General features: G+C 40.1%; 1 protein-coding gene across 8 annotated transcripts in view; it reads right to left on the bottom strand.

The window, feature by feature from the left end:
- The window catches only part of LOC139302254 (DNA (cytosine-5)-methyltransferase 3A-like), a 51,514-nt gene that overhangs the window by 5,851 nt on the left and 28,058 nt on the right, over positions 1–17,605 (bottom strand). For 4 of the 8 annotated variants that reach the window (XM_070925894.1, XM_070925901.1, XM_070925898.1 and 1 more), the window contains 16 exons: positions 10,090–10,293; positions 8,728–8,886; positions 8,040–8,147; positions 7,239–7,386; positions 6,702–6,845; positions 6,236–6,280; positions 6,014–6,093; positions 5,535–5,647; positions 4,831–5,014; positions 3,476–3,560; positions 2,579–2,724; positions 2,341–2,431; positions 2,085–2,233; positions 1,574–1,659; positions 1,365–1,434; positions 626–744 (listed from right to left, as the gene is read on the bottom strand). In XM_070925894.1, the coding sequence (XP_070781995.1) occupies positions 626–744; positions 1,365–1,434; positions 1,574–1,659; positions 2,085–2,233; positions 2,341–2,431; positions 2,579–2,724; positions 3,476–3,560; positions 4,831–5,014; positions 5,535–5,647; positions 6,014–6,093; positions 6,236–6,280; positions 6,702–6,845; positions 7,239–7,386; positions 8,040–8,147; positions 8,728–8,886; positions 10,090–10,293 (1,931 nt within the window). The remainder of the gene's footprint in view (positions 1–625; positions 745–1,364; positions 1,435–1,573; positions 1,660–2,084; positions 2,234–2,340; positions 2,432–2,578; positions 2,725–3,475; positions 3,561–4,830; positions 5,015–5,534; positions 5,648–6,013; positions 6,094–6,235; positions 6,281–6,701; positions 6,846–7,238; positions 7,387–8,039; positions 8,148–8,727; positions 8,887–10,089; positions 10,294–17,605) is intronic. The other 4 variants (XM_070925897.1, XM_070925902.1, XM_070925895.1 and 1 more) reach the window with 3 other exon arrangements.

The raw sequence follows: 17,605 nt of genomic DNA, 5'->3' as shown, positions 1-17,605 counted from the left end.
GACAAATCTAATCTAACAATGTAGGTTATTACTGTGAGGTTTTGTCTCCTTTAAAAAACATCGGTAATTTAAATATCTGGCTTGAATTCATTTAACATTAGAGTACAAGCCATTTCTTGTTAACTGCAAACTGTAATGAATAGTGTCTCCTTGCAGCAGGAAACACATTTTTTTTGCACTCTAATATATGTTTAATTTACATTATTATTATCATTACGGGAAACAAACAACAAATGTTGCACAAAAAGACAAGAGACTTCAGTTTGTACGTCTAGGATTTGGCCACCAAAGCGTTAACGGATTTGAAAATTATGAAAACTATATCAGTTGCTTCATAAAGGTAGACGTAGCACACACAAACGTAGAACACGCTGGAAAAACATTGAATTTAAACAAATTGTCAATCAATAGGTGTACTGAGTTAACAAAGTACTGCAATGCCATTCAAACAAAGCAGCTGTGGTAGATTAGAAACAATCCAAACCTACACTCATATTCATCAGTTTCTTTGGTGAACATGTGAACATGTGAACATGCATACAAGGTGAAGTTAGAGGGACTTACACACACATGACACACACACAGAGCAGAGACACATCACAAACACAAACACACACCGCCGTACCTCTCCATCTCGGTACACCAGAGGATGTCCTCCTTGTTGTCCATGAAGACGGGGAAATGCTCGTCTTTCCCCTGCTTCACAGAGTTGGAGCGTGTCGTTATCGTACGCAACTTCTCAAACTGGAATCAACATCCAGAACCAAACACGCACAGACACACACAGACACACAGACAGACAGACAGACACACACACACACACACACACACACACACGCAATCCTTTTTTAATCCTAGAGCTATCCTCCTTTTTGCACAGCAGCTTTCTATTATTACACGTGACTTAAGTCGTCGTGAACAAACAAAGACTGTTTGCTAAAGAACTGACTGACTTTTCCTCTTACTGGCAGAGCAAAAGAGTAACAGTAGCAGCAGGAAAATGCAGAACAAATGGACATCAATGACAGGTACATTTTTTTTGCAGAATTAGTCTATGCTATGCTCAGAGGAGAAACACATACTGTAAATTTCCTATTTTTCAATTTCCACATATCCCAGACATTATCTTGTAGATGCTGCAGGCTTTCAAAAATCTTTAAAATTCTTCTCCATCATAAACTGTGGAAACTTACATTAAATACTTTCCACAATCTTTCCAAACTTGTGTCGAACCCTCCGTCTTGCTTACCACTAATCAGAAAGTTAGATGCCACATCATAATGAGCCCACACACACACACACACACACACACACACACACACACACACACACACACACACAGGCACACTCACACTCGTGCATACCTTGGCCGTGCGCCCGTGCTCGAGGCACTCTTGTAGGTCGAGCTTGTCATTCGTCATCGGAGACAGAGGTCTGAAATATGTGGAGGGAACAAAAAAGAAAGAAGAGTATTGAGTGCAAGTGTATCAGGGCTGGAGTCACTTTTAATTCGGCTTTCTTAAAAGCAGGCAGAAAGTGTGCTGATCGTAACATCGGTGTGTGTTTGTATCACCTGGACATGCCTGGCAGGTTCCCCCAGAAATAGCGAGCGCGGTGGGCAGCAGAGACCTCCTTGGCGTCGATCATCACTGGATTACACTGAGGGGGAAGGTTTCACTTAATATCAACATCTTCTGTCTGAGAAGGACTGTAGATCTGTGTATATCATCAGACTATGACTCTGATGTAAAATCCCATGGGGTTTTCCATTACACGAGGGAACATTTGCATGAGCTAAAAATGTACAAGACGTTCGTTTAGATGGTTTTTCGTCAGCTGGTCTGAAGTGAACACCATCTAACAAATAACAAAATGCATTATGCTCGAGTGTTCTAGTGTTGTCTGTGTGTTTTTCTGGCTGTGGGTACTTTTTGAGTTGCTCTAAATAACCATCTTTAAGTATCTAAAACAAAACGTTCTATAGTGATAATGTATTATGAAGTGGGTGGTCACTGGTTAAATGTGTGTGATTCGGTGGTGATTCGTCATCTTCTAACTGTATTTAGTGGGTGTGTTCACGCTACCTCTAAAAAGCGGGAGATGTCCCGTTTGTCGCTAACTCCCATAGCGACCACGTTCTCAAACAGCCAGAAGAACGGCCGCTCATCGCCCGGCTTTGGTCGAGCCTCGTGCAGCAGACGGTAAAACTCGAAAAACAACCGGCCGGTTCCTTCTGCAGGAGGAGAGAGAAAGTTCAGCCTCCAACATGTATTCGCAAAGGGAAAATATTTAACTCGAGTGTGACTTTTAACCCCGGGAGATTCAAAGAGCGCTTCTTACCGTAGAGGCCTTTTCTTGCAGGGTTGACTATGGAGAGGTCGTTGCAGGGACTTCCTCCTATCACCAGGTCAAATGGTCCCCACTCTTCGATCTAACAGGATCAAACACAGCATGAGAGAAGCCGTTTGGTGGAGTACAACAATCAAAAACTGATCAACTAGCATGTAAGAAGAAATAAGCATCTCCCTATCAGGCTGGAATACGTCGCGTTTATTCAGCAAAGGGGAATTTCACTCACATGTTTGTGTGTTACGTTGCGTACGTCGCCCACATACATGATGCGTCCGTGGTGTCGAACCATGCCGACAGTGATGGAGTCTTCACACACCTCAGACGCCACGTACTTGTCAACCTGGATGCCCAAATCCTTCAGCACCAACAGTCCTGAGTACACACACACACACACACACACACACACACACACACATATATTCAAACACTAAACGTTTTGTATCGTTGTTCATTGAATATTTTTGAAAAAAAAAAAAAACGAAACAATTTGGAGATGTCACCTTGAGTTCTGGTAACTCGTGCTGGGTATTTTCACAATTTTCTGATAATGAATAAATTCATTGAAAAAACAAGACTAACCGTCTGCAGGCAGGTTAGCATCTTTGTGAGGCTGTAGTTGGGTACAATGGTGCGTTTAGGTAAATGCTAACATGCTCATAATGACAACACTAACATGCTGATGTTTAGCAGACAAGCAGGTATAATCTTTGCCATGTTCATCATCGTAGTTTAGCATGTTAGCATGCTAACTTTTGCCAAATAGCACTAAGCAAAGTACAGCTGGGGGTGTTGGGAACGCTATTAGTTTCGCAGGTATTATTGGACAAATAAAAATGATGCTGAATGAAAAGTTAACTGATCACCAAAGTCTTGAGGGAGACATGAATGTCTGTATCAAATTTCATGACAATCCCTTTAACTCAAAAACCACAAATGTGAACCTCATGGTGGCGCTACAGCAAAAGTCAGAGGACCAACAAAGTCAGAAGGATTCATCCTGAGGGAACCATGAATGTCTGTCAACCCAGTGACTGTTGAGACATTTCAGTCTGGACCAACGTGGTGGAACGACTGACATCATCTATTAACCGTTAGATGAATCCATAATCACAACACTAATTACCTGTGGCAATGCCGTCAAACAGGGAGAGAACTCTGATTGGTTTCCTCTTCTCTGCTGAAACTGGAGGATACAACTTGGCTGGCTCCTGCAAGAGAGAGCGAAAAGGAAGAGGAGGCATTGGCGCAAACGAGATCAGATCAATACTGAGCTTTACAGTATGCCGAGAGAGCGCTAAGGGGGCAAAGCAGCACAAAACAAATCAGCTTTATTTATGGCGATGATGATGATGATCTGGTCCTTCAGGCTAAAGTCTGGCTGGAGAGCATCAATAAGTGAAAGTGAACATGGTCTGTTTTGATGCGTATTAGCCTTCATGGATAATTTAAAACGAGACGAGCCCTCGAGCAGAAGCCTCACTGACCCCCAGATATTAATGCGTAATGCTTAATGCTGTGATAATAACGGCAAATTCTTCGGGCAAGCTTATGATAGCAGATTAGATATAGGATGGGTAATATATCACATTTACTGCACCTAATTTACTTTCAGTATTGATTAGTGTAATGGGTAGTTGTAGAAGGACTAAGGGTGTAGTATAGTACATACGTACAGGTAAATATAGAAGTAGTAGAGTCTGGAGTGAGATGACAGGCAGACGCATTATTATGGCATCACTATGAAATATAGTACTTTTTACTCCACTACATTTATTTGATTAGGTTATTAGTTACTTTGCAGATTTAGATTATTAATACAAAATACAAATCAACTAGTACATTATGATGTGTTATTATAGGTAAGTTGCATATAAAGTACTTTATATTAGCTACATCTTTACCAGCCGCAACATTAAAGTGATGAACACATTTATGCATCACTAATCCAGTAATATAATATATGATATTATAATATAATATGATTCTGAAATGGGCCATTCTGCATCATGAGTGCCTTTATTTTTGGTACGAATGCTGATACTTTTGTACTTAGCACTAAGATTTTGAATGCAGGACTTGTAAGAGAGTATTTTTACACTGTAGTACTGCTGTACTTCTTCCACCACTGAAACTCCCTCTCTCTCTACCTGTGTTTTCCCTCTCTGTATAATCCTGTAATGTCAAATACATGTCAGATAAACACAAAAATGCCTTTAAAAATACAATTGAATTTAATTAGCTTTATGTGTAATGTATTAATGTAATAAGTAGTTCTTTTTAAACACTAAGGAAATTATAGTTATTCTCAGTACTCCATATTTAAGTGGGGTTTATCTGTGTTTATGTACTCCGTCATTAAACTGATGCAATCATATACATATAAACACTACTGTGAGCTCATCTTATCATCATTTCTGCAATCATTATTATCATTTAACATGTGTTATATATGAAGAACGCGGCAACTGTCAGACTTACGAATTCCTGTTCATGGTTGTTGGCGAAGAAGTGCTGGAGTCTGCAGGGCCAGTCGTCCCGCCGCCGCAGTAACCCGTAGGTGCTCCGGGATCCACACATGTAGCAGTTCCAGGGGTCTTCTTTGATGGCCGCCGCCGCAGAGCCGGTTCCTACCAACAGATCCACACACTCCACACAGAAACACCTGCACACACACACACACACACACCAACCATGAGACCTGTGTTTGCCTTGCATTTCTTTATTAGACTGTTGGTTACGTAATTTTCTTTGTTTGTTTGTTTGTTTGTTTGTTTTTTTACAAATAATTATTTATCATCTAGTGGACTGAAACACCACTGCTTCTTGTGGGTTTAATATGCTTAAACTTACTTGTAACCGAGTATTTTCACACTGTGGTACTGCTACTACTTTCACTTGAGTAAAAGATCTGAGTACTTCTTCCACCACTGATTATGACTCTCAGTATCTGCTGTGTTGAGCTGGTGCATGTTTGCAGTGATGAGGTCAGAGCCTACATGCCAAAATAAACTGTATATTCACATAAATAAATCTGCTCCACACAAGTTGGCTGACTCCAATAAAGGGAGCCATATATCACCATTCGACATTCATGGGTAAATGTGAAATCCAAACCTTTGCCGTGGCCGCAGACTGCAGTTTGCCAATCCCAAACTCAACAGAGAATACAGTATTGTACTGACCTACAGCAGTTGTTGTTGCCACACATGAGCACTTCCCTGCCTCCGCAGCAGATGGTGCAGTAGGACTGGTAGCCGTCGTCGTCGTACTGGTAGGCACACTCCAGGAACGAGTTCTGACAAGAACACAAAACAGAATCAGGAGAAGGCAGAGAGGAAGTGCGTCTTTGTTGCTGTCCATCATGATGAAATCTGGTGTTTCTAGATTTGTTCGTTTTGGTTTATTTATATCTGAGACACCACCAATATTCAGCCGACGTTCAACAATATTTCCACCTCAAGCTAAAGCTTTTTTCACATTTTCTTTCATATTTTATAGACAAAACGAATAATCCACTGACGGGAAAAAAAACATAGTCATTAGTTGCAGTCCATTTGTAGCTATAGTTTGGTACATTTCCATAATAATAATATTGAATTATCGAACAACCCAAAGTGCATCTCAGACAACACAAGTGGGTTTTAACTGGGAGGTTTCTCACCTTGCAACCCTGGCACATTGCTCCTCCGAAGAGGGGATGCTCCAGAGAGACATTGAGGCTTCCACAGGAGATGCAGATATCTGAACGAACACAGACACGATTATACTTTCAATGTATCATGTTTAACACATTGTTTTGCCCCTTGATTACATAATTAATACATTGCTTTTCTTTTTTTTATTTCAAGTCTGCATTTAAGAATGACGCTCTTGAAACGTTTACCGTCTATGTTCCTGGTCTTCTTTTTGATCTCATGTATGAGTCTCTCTGGAACAAATCAACACATCATTTGGATTATGAACACATACAGACAGTTCATAAAAAACTAAACAATATATAGTCAGCATCTTGCAAAAGTCTTGTATTTCCAAAACGTACATTTTATAGATATTAATAAACACTGCCTTCATTTTTGAGTCAATTTTTTTCCTAATTATTTCTACAAATATTTATACAATTTATACAAATTGTCCATTTCTGATATAATATTCTGGATGTTTCTCTGTAGGAAAACAATGTATATGTGACCTGGATATAAGCAGTTAATGAGAAAAGAAAAGAGCAACAGTGTAATAAGTGGAAGATCTCACTCACTCTTCTTCTTGCAGAACATTTTTAAATAAACATTCAAAAGAGGTTGTGGGTTAATTTTCGAGCTTCAGCTGCATTTGCATGTTTGTACGTTTACCTCTGGTCCCTTCGTCGATCACCTCTCTGATCTTAGTTTTTTCCGCTGCGTTCTTGCGCTGTTTCTTAGCAGGTGGAGGCGTGTACGCTGCCTCAGGCTCCGCCCACATCTCTGGGTACACTTCCTTATATGTATTTTTCTCTCCTGTTGGGGATGAGGACAGAATTAACATTGTCTTTGTTGGCTTGTAATACCACGTGGGAGACTTTCAAATGAAGTGCCTGTCTGCTTGTTGACTGGCCAGGTGTGCGGATTTGAGCAATTTTCGCATCTTTCTCTGTAACGGCCACCTGGCCTTCGAGTTTGGCCGTTCAGAACATCTATTACAACTCTTTTGCCTTTAGATACTTTGCAGTTTCAAGGATACATCAGCCTGTACTGTCGATACGCCTGAGTTGGCATGAAACTCGTGTTATAACACGAATGAAGCTCAAACAACATCTTTATTTCCTGCATTTTTAACACCTGTTCCAAAACAAACAACCATACAATGTGTGTACATGTACGTGTTCTACATATGAATAAATGTGTTTATACCCTCTGTAGGGTCCAGTGATTGCGGACCACTGGGTAGGAAGCCGGTCATGGCCCACTCGATCATCTGTCTCGTTTGAATCTCTACCCCGTCTGCATCATCGCTCGCATCGCAGGAAGGAACTGGCCTTCCAGCGCGCACACTGGCCACCTAGACACAAAACAAACACAGACACACACACACACACACACACACACACTTAGTGTAAAGTCCTGTTACGATTCATTGTCCACCACAAAAAACGATGGACCTATGACGTGGCTCACACACAGCACACAAACAGTGTCAAATAAGACAGATAAATACGGTAATCATGGCTGTACAGGAAGTAGAAAAGTGTCCAATATGTGCAGGTTTTAGTGTACAAATCCTTCGCTGCTTGTTTATAAATTTACAGATGTTTGCATGAATGATGAAACCCTGTGTCACACCGTAGAAGAAGTAAGGGACCATGTGTTCTGTATTACTCAGCAGTGTTGGATCGAAAAATAACCCACAAAAATATGAGATTGAAAGTAATGTTCCCACATGTTCCCGCTTATAAATTTGTGGGCAGAGGTAGATGAGAACAACACCTCCACAAATGCAAATGCACGTCTTGTTACATAAGAAAGCAATGACTAAAATATGACCTTTAGACTTGTACAGTTATATTTTGGTCTTTTAGATGTTGGACTTCATCCAGAGAGAAATACAATGAGTGCAGTGACAGAAAAAAAATCAGCCATCAGCCATCAACAATGACACAAAACCACAACACTCCCTGACGTTAGGAAGCAGAGTTAAAATGGTGGGTTTGTTACCTGCAGAGCCTCAAAGATGGCTTTCCGATACATGGACTGTTTATTGTAGGTGGGCTGGTGGAAGGCAGATGAGAAAGAGCTCAGAGGCATCAGCTTCTCCACACAAACCTGCAAAACAAAGGCATTATAATGAACGCCATCAAGATTTAAAGGCAAAATTAAATTGTGCATGAGGCCTTGAAATCCTTAATTAAGGTGATTTTGTGTGCCATAGTGTGTACATATCTTTTTTAGGAAAAATGGCTCAAAAGGCAAAGAAAAAAAACGAACAAATCAAAGTAAAATACTTACACACTTACTAAAGTTTGTGCTATGAACAAATGAAGTGTTGACACTAGTGTTGACAAACTATTGGAGCTGTTAACTATGAAATAAAAGTAAAATGTTATTTGAAAAGCTTGTGAATGTCTTAACTGGGACAGTGTTCTGCTGTCTATAAAAGCATTACATTGGAATAATGGGGCCTGGGGTGTTAAAGACATTAAGCTCCTGCATTAAGGCCAAATTACTTCCCTAAAAATCGCAGCTGTAACAACAACAGACTCTTTTTCTCTCTTACTCTTTGTGGAAGGACTTTGGGTCCCCTTTCTGAGCATCTTCTGTGGCTCTGCTGGGGATTTAACACACATTATACCAGTATTTGATCCATGTATTTACTGTAAAGGAGCTCCTCAATAAAGCTACTCACCACAGAGAACTTGCCGTCTCCAAACCACATCACCCAGCGAGTTCCGTCTGCAGCTCGACTTCGGCCGCTCATCCACCAGGAAACGATCCTGCCAGGCCACCAAGAGAAACCTCGCAGCTTCCCAAACACCAGTGCACCGATGGCAAAACCCCTGCCGTCCTGTTGGTGCACAGAGAGTCCAGTTTCACCCCGCACTCATGATATAAGATGGGAATAAACTTGTAAAGTTACTGAAAAGGGCGAATCTTTTATCTTTTATCTTTTAACACACGGAAAACTTAAGTAAGGTAGTTTCAACTTTCTGAAATTACAAAAAGAAGTGTCCGAAGTGATGTGAAGATAGTTTGCAGCTGATTAAACACAGCCCTAAACTAAAACACTGAACATTAGTGTCTAATAAGTTTGATGTTTGATGAACACTTGACTCCCGTGAACTTCCACTGGCTGCCCGTTATGTTCCATATTGATTTTAAAATCCTACTGATCACTTTTAAAGCGCTAAACGACCTTTCTCCAAATTATATCAAGGATTTATTGACTCCCTAAGCGCCTCGGCATTCCCTTAGATTGGTGGACGTGACCGGAGGTGATCGGGCTTTTGCTGTTCGGACTGGGAAACACCCTGCCCAGTGAGATCAGACATGCTGCATCTTCAGCGTCCCTTCTTAAAACTTCCTTTTAAAGGAAAGGTTTATGAATATTTAATATGTTGCTGGGTTTTTATCCTCCCTCTCTTGCCATTTTATATTTTCTTAACTTCATTTTATCCCCCGATGCTTTATGATCCTTCTGTTGTTTTTTGTTGGGGGTTTTTTTTCTTCTGCAAAGCACTTTGTAACCTTAAGAAGAAAAGTGCTACATAAATAAAGTTTATTATCATTATTATTATTATCCTGACTCATTTTTGACCTTGCGAGATTGTTGCACCTTTCATTTGTAAGCCTTTTATTACCAAATGTTGCTTTAAGCACAATTTATGGGTTCAGTGTCTAAAAGTTTATCAATATTTGAGTTTGCAGAAAGTAAAGCAATAAGTAACAGATGTTATTTCTACGAAGCTGCTGAAGATTATATTTTTCCATCTTGTGTGCACATGATAATAACTTGTGGGCACAAATTATTACTTAGTGCGTACAAGATTAAAGAAAAATCTTTTGAGACTGTAGGCGCTCTGTATATTTTCTGTGAGCTCCACCTATTATTCCCTCAACATGTGCATCTTCTATTGTTTTATTAGTTGCTTTAAACAGTAAAGATGACTTCCTGATACTCATCCTGCACCTCCTTCCTTATTGGGGGAGCACACTCGGGCCACTTCTTCCAGAAAAGTCACTACTTACAAAGGCTCAGTAACAATTTTACCTGGTACTCTACCTCGCTGGGAGTGGCCTGTTCTCCCCTAGCAACTGGCTCCGGTGTCACGGCGACCGTTGGCGATGCAGGGTCTGTGTGTTGTTGTGAAGGGGGAGGGGCTGGACTGGCTGGCTCCTCCTCTTTCTGAAAGTCTCCCTCTGATAGGTCGTCCATCATGTTTATCTCTGCCTCTCTGTACGCCCGTCGCTCCGCCTGTGAAGGAAGACCAGCGGCCAGCGTCAAATGACGAGCAGCAAGAGGAGAGAGAGCATTTCAAAAAATATTTGAACACGTGTCTACGTTATTTAGGCTTGCCGCATTCTATATCAATCCTCGCATAATGGCTGGACCTGTGACTGAAATATATTTGATATGTCAAATTAAATTCAAGTTAACTACAGCACAAAAAGTGCGAGCACTCAAGTTTAATGGGCAATAATTCCTCATTAATCCACTATGAGCTGATCATTTACACAAAAGGGAAAAAAACACTGACTTTCATTTAAAGTGATGAATATTTATTCTGAATTGTGGAAATGAGTTCTCAGTTCTTTGGCATTTTGACCTCATCAGTGTACAGTGTACTCATCAGTGCCTTGTTACACTAATAACTCCTGCACTGTGTCTGCCAGCACCAAGTCTGCAGCGTTCACCATTTATGGTTGACTTCTTGTCGAATGTTCCTTTGGGGAAAACGCCTCCACGTACATAACCTCCTCCACTAGTGCTGATACGATTAGATAATAGATTACTCATTTAGGTCTTTTAGCAAGTAAAAATACTAAACATTTACAACAGCTTCTCAAATGTGAGGATTTGCCACTCTTCTATATTTTCACATTATTATAAACTGAGTACCATGAATAACCTTTTAGTTGAAGAAAAAATGCAATTAGAAGACATTTAATTGTACTTTTGATGAGCAAAGACATCAAAAAACCTCTGTCTACTAACCAATAATGAAAAACGTATTATTGGCTGCAGGGTTAATTCCCCATTGCCACTCAAACAAATCCTACCATAACTACAACTACTTATTTTACAATCAATCAATCAAACTTGGTTTACAAAAAATTGTATTGCGCCTTTTGTAGTCCAATCCAGATGACTGTCAAGCTGACAATAAGGCAATATAAATGTAAACAGTAAAACTGAGACTAATGCACATAAGAATTAAAAATGTAATAATAAAACCAATAAAATGGATAAACATTGATTAAAAACAATTATAAAATAGATAAATAAGGTTTTAAGTGTAGATTTAAAGATATCAACACTTTCAGTATTGCTAATACTGGTAATACCACTAGTACTAATAATACTAATAATATGTTTATTCTGCATGTGAGTGTGGCATCCAATTGATATCCCATATTTACATTTACATGCTGACACAGTACGCTAAAATGGCACTAAAGTACAACACAAGGCCTGGCGTGTCCCTAGATTTTGTGTTTTAGTAGCTACCATCTGGTTTCATTTATGCAAAACAAAATAGCTTCTGATTGGATGCTAAATTGCATTTCGTGGTACTGGTACAGTGTGCAATGACAATAAAGTTGAATCTAATTGAATCTAATCTCTATGGACAATCGAACTGTCAGGCACAGGTACGTGTCTTGATTAGATGCCGCATCATGCCAACATCACCAAACCTACAGTATATACTGTGTGAGTCAACCCTCATTTTGAAGGATGAGTTACAGGCAAAGTTTCAATACTGAATGTTTTTATCAACCATCACATCAGCTACAATCTGTCCTCACACTTTGATCACGTCTGACTGTCCGGTTCCTGCTGAGGTGCTTCGTTTCCTCATGTGTACTTCCTCAAACGTTGCCCATCTATCAAAACCTTTTTGTTTTATTCCTGTTGGTTTAGAGGCTAACGCTGTCCTTCAAGGAGGTCCTATAATTGATGTTTGATGTGGGTCTTTCCAGCTGATGTGACGGCTGCTCTAGATCAAGGCCTTAGTGCCCCGGGCTGTAGGAACAATCCTTTAATTGTTCCTCTAAACAGGAAGTGAGTGGGGAGAAAGGGTGCGGTGGGGAGGCAGTTCATTGGGTTCAGCTCAGGAGGGAGAAAGAGACAGAGACAAGACTAAGAGAGGGAGAAAGAGTAAATAGGATTATATTATAAAACTGAGCAATATAATACAGACAGAAAGAGCACGTTTAGCAGAAGACAGGAAGACAGAGAGAAACAGATCGTTATTTAATTCTGATTATCATACTATAATGGTGATTTAATCTAAAGTATATCAAGCTTATGAAAGATTTTATCTTGTGGCAAGCAGTATTGAGGTCTTTTATTCAAGTAAAAAGTAGCAATCTCACCCTATAAAAAGACACCATTACAAGTAAAAGTCCTGCATTTATAGTTCTATTTAAGTAGAAGTACAAAAGTATTAGCAATAAATTGTACTTGGAAAAGTGGAAAAGTCTTACAAAAACACATGTGCAAAACAGAAAGGTTGTGGTTTTACTACAAGGGATTACGCGAGGGACTATTTTTTGGCCGGGTGCAGTGCTTTCCCACGTAAACAAACATCATGTGGTAATTTGTGAGCTTTAGAGGTGCTAGTGGGCAAATGATGTCACCTTTGGACAGAGCCAGGCTAACTGTTTCCCCCTGTGTCCAGTCTTTATGCTAAGCTAGGCTAATCAGTTGCTGGCTGTGGCTTCATATTTAATGGACAAACATGAGAGTGGTATCAACAATCTTCTCATCTACCTCTTGGCGAGAGAGCAAATAAGTGTGTTTTCCAAATGTTGAAAAATTCCTTTGAAGTATCAAAAGTGAAAGTACTCATTAGCCGGCAGAACAGCCTCTCAGAGTGTTATATTATTGCATTATCATTACTGACACATTATGTGTATAAAGCATTTTAATGTTTTAGTTGTGCGAGGTGGAGCTTTTTTTAACTACTTTATATACTGTTGGGTAGTTTAATCTGCATCATGCATCATATTTTAGAAGTTGATCCTGTATAATTCCTGACCTTCAAAGGAACAAGTTCCCATAGCTGTGACATAATAGTAGTGGAGTAAAAGTACAGCATTTCCCTCTGAAATGTAGTGAAGTAGAACTATAAAGTACAGTACTACAGCAACTGAAAATCAAAGCTAAAAGTCACAGCACTGCTGACATTGTTTGATTGACAAGTGAAATCTAGGAAGTCCAGTGTAGGAACACTGCAGCAGTGAGACAAATTTAAAAATAATCATGACCTCACTGGATACTACAGAACACATCTCACTGTGGCCCACATGTAAAATCCCACGGCTCCTCCAGAGCATTTCCATGACCTAAAAAACATTCTCCTTTTTTTTTGCTTTTTAACGCTTGAGAGAACAATTTGGTTTCTCCTCTATCTGGGCTGAAAACCACCATCTAATGAAATGAATGTGTGAAACAATGTGGTGGAAACACATTCTGCTAAATTCCTCCAGAAATGAAAAGCCAGAAAGGAAGAAACACACATGGGAAGAAGGGGGGGGGGGTGGTGGTGGCATAAATTCAAGTGGAAGAGACAGTAAAAGTGAGCGTGTTGAGTCGTGACAGTTCTCTCCTCTGTTTGACCCCCGAGGTCACAAAGTCACTCTTCCTCCGCTCCTGTTGACCTTTGACCTCATAAAATCCTAATCAGCCTGTTACACGGATCACAGGCAGACCACACACACAAACACACTGACACAACACACACGCACACTCACGTGCACTGTAAGGGAAACTCCATATGTCGTCACCGGTTTTTCTAAAACATCTGGGACGCTTGAACAGAAAGTCTGGATTTCACTTCCTTTGACTGTGTACTGCAAAAGTGCCAAAGTGAAGTATACTCAAACTCAAAGTATGCATACTGCATATGGCAGATTTTTGAGTGCGTTGTCGATGGACACTATTCTGACACAATGCAATGCTCAAAGGAAAAGGAGGAGCTGCTCCCAGCTGGAAAGCATTTGAAATAATTGCGGATGGTGGTGAAACAACTTGGAAAACAAAAAAAAGAAGAAGTAAATGTTAAGGAAGACATTTGCTGTCAATTTGTAAGGCTTAATTGGCAGTGACGTCCCGACGTTTGATTGGCGTCTGATCAATCATTGTCTGTTAGTTCTTTATATATACTAACTACACTATGACGATTAGTATGTAGTCTCTCCTGTATAGAATTGGCATATTATGTGGATTTGGTACACGCTGACTTTTTGTTTTTGGAACTATTTGATGTTGCAAATATCTAATTAACATTCATTTTAGAATTAAAGCATTTTGTAGTTGTAATGTATCACTGTACATTTCTTTAATTCATATTAACCGTTGAAAATGTTGGTTTCTTGTACAGCTTCATTGCGTTGTATGTTTTCCAGATATTTATATTCTTTATTAATGTATTTATTAGCAAGTCCACATATAGTTTTTAAACTTAAAGCCTTTGCATTTGTTAGCTGTGTGTTTTTCTTTTTCTTATTTGTGTTTTTGTTGACCTTGGTGGTGAGCTGCTGCACACAATGCCTTTGCAGGGATAAATAAAGTTGTATTAAATGTAATAGAATTGAACCCATCCTACTATATTCTTATTTGACTTTTTATTGACGTACTAGTAAATATTAGTATTTGCTACATCAAGAATACATTTTCATTTGATTTTCACCTCATCAGCACTTTCTTGTTGTTGTTGTTGTTGTTGATGTTGTGAGGGAAACTTGATCATTTCTGTCAGCATCTGGACCGGATCATCTCATTAGAAGACTTGGACCTGACTCGCGTTGCTACGAGATATCAGCCAAAATCCTGCTTACCGGATGCAACTGCGTTTGTTGCCCGGCAACATTTAGCTGATTGAACACTCCATCAGGAAGCTCTGCCGCTTTCAGGGATGTGGATGACTCACTGACGACAGACGAATCTGTATTCGGGTTTCTATGAAAGCAAAACTCTGGTCTGAAATAAACTGAAGGGTCAGCTTCATGCAATCAAAGAGGGGGTCCTCAAAAAAACGAAATCACGCTGCTGTGGTTGACTATTCCATCACTTCTGTCTTATTATATTTATACTGCGGTAAAAGAATGATTGACAGCACCAGAGAAGTACAAATTGACACAATTTTAACTAGTGTCTATAATGGACTGTGACTACTTCCCGTGTCTTGTTTGTTATAAGCTTTACAGGAAAGCGTGTCCGGTCAAACAGAGAGTCTGTTTCCCCGAATATCCTGTACACTTGAGCTGGAGAATGGGGCAAATTCACTGCAGTGAGGGAGAATTTAAATTACCTGCTAACCTATAAAATGTACAGTAATTAGGCCAGTAGACAGCATTTCAACAGTAAGGCTTCCACTCTGCAGGGCCTCATTCACGGCTTCAACTCTCGATGATGCTACGACGCAGGACCACACTGCTATGCACTTATTGTACATGTCGGCTATCTGTTGGGCCTACTGACCGTGGGTAATTAGACTCAGCTACAAACAACACAAAGGCAATTCAAACTACTTGCTATAAACAAAAGTTTCCCACAAAAGGCTGACTGCCACCATAACTCTAAGTCTTTTACAAAAACATGCACACTGATAAGACAGCTGCCCACCAACATGCAGGCGCCATTTGTATCTGGATATAACTACTCAGTGGTTTGCATTGATTAACCATTGATTCACTCAGAACAGAAGGCTCTCTTTTACAGACTGCCTCGTTCAGCTGAATGGCTGTTTGATAAAGACTGAGCAGTGCCAAAACTGCAGGCAACCTTGCTAAACCATTGCAACCGCTAGTGCCAACAGTTCAAACATGTAATTATGTGTCATGTCCATACCATGAAAAGGCCAAAGGCATTCCAGTACGAACACACTGTCTACCAGTATTTTAAATTAATTTTAAACTCACTTAATAAATACCCTTTTACTTAAAGACAAGACAACGGAATGATAACTGCCTCTGTGGGATCATTCAGATCAGTAGAAAAAGTGTTTCATGTGGTCCGAAGTGAAGCAGTGAAACTGTTTTTCGCCAGTGTATTTACTTTTAGCCATTGCTGTTCTTCGTTTGTGGTATTTTCTGCAACTAAGCAACCCACCGCTGGACACCGTGGACACCGGCATGCTCACGCCCAGTGTACGGGAATGGTGACGCGTTTACAGGCGTGTAGTATGAACGGAGATTATTTCTCAGTTTTAAAACGAAAACGCCTTAGTGTGGACGTAGCCTAAATGACCTCAAACAGACTGTATCTTTGGCATTTCTGAACGACAATATTGTGTTTCTTATTGGCCAACATACGCAAATATTATCAGTCATGCCAATGTATTGAGGAGGCTCCACACCACCATTAAAATGCACATGGCTCTCACGTCACATGAAACACGTAGAGGTATAGTTTGAGTTGGTTATGTACCCACATATTATATAATATGGGCACATGTATTATTTCGTAAGGTAATGATTAAAATAAAAGGGATGGATGGAGCTGCTTGGTATTGTAACACAAAATCAAAGAAGCATGCAGAATGCGTGTTTTCATGTGAGGGACAAATAAAGGCAGGAGGGGGTAGGGAGACAGAGAAAGGTTGTAATGTTGTGAGTTACGACTTTGAACTTTGACGAACCCCGTGGCCTGGTCAGTGTTTTCACTGTTAGTGCCCCCCCCCTTGACCTCTGACCCCTCACCCCACGACCTCACCAATGAGCCATTTCTTAAGCCACGCCTCCTTTATGAGCGTGACTGACCCTGACCTCGAGATGAACCCGGCGTTGCTCAACAAACACACAGAGAGTACAATTAAGAGAGCAGTAAAGACCCCCCTCTCACATTGTCAACTGGCGACACACCACGTTGACCGCTGCTCTGTCATTAGCATCGATCGCAGCCGTGGGACATGCTAAAGGAAAACAATCAGTGGTTTTCCATGAAGCTCTCCGGAGGTCTCTCATAATGAAATGGACCAAACAACATCTGTCTGAAGACTGTTTAAGGACAATGCCAAAATGTTTGACCTGACCGTAGCGTAATAACTTGGTGGTTGGGTGTTTTTCCAATTCTTTACATATTGGGAAGCCAACTGCATGCCGCTCCAGACAGTGGAAAACCGGGAAATGCTTTTAACTTGTAATCCAACCAAACTAAAAGGGAAAAAAAATGACATTTTGTGATAAAGTTGATCAAACAAGGTCTGCCTGAAACCTGATATCAACACTGAAGCGTAATAAGTTGGTGATTTGGTGTTGTTTTCCCAAATGTGAACATATTTAGAAACCATTTGCGCGGCTTTTATGGTGAGTGGAAAAGTGGAAAAAGCTTCAAACCTTTAATTCAGATCTCGCTCTTATCCCGAAAACAAAATCAACAAATGAGGAAAATAAACAGACAAAAATGACCTTTTGTAGTAAAATGGACTAAACAACAAGTGTCTGATGGCTGTTTAAAAGCAATATCAACTCTGAACCCTGCAGCATAATAATTTGGTTGCTTGGTGATGTTTTATGTTTTTAACACATTTGGTGACAGCTGTTATCCAACACCTCTCTTT

The sequence above is a fragment of the Enoplosus armatus genome, chromosome 19, assembly GCF_043641665.1.
Source record: "Enoplosus armatus isolate fEnoArm2 chromosome 19, fEnoArm2.hap1, whole genome shotgun sequence".
NCBI classification, from domain to species: domain Eukaryota; kingdom Metazoa; phylum Chordata; class Actinopteri; order Centrarchiformes; family Enoplosidae; genus Enoplosus; species Enoplosus armatus.
The sequence above is the reverse complement of the archived record's forward strand: the minus strand, read 5'-3'. Positions and strand labels throughout refer to the sequence as shown.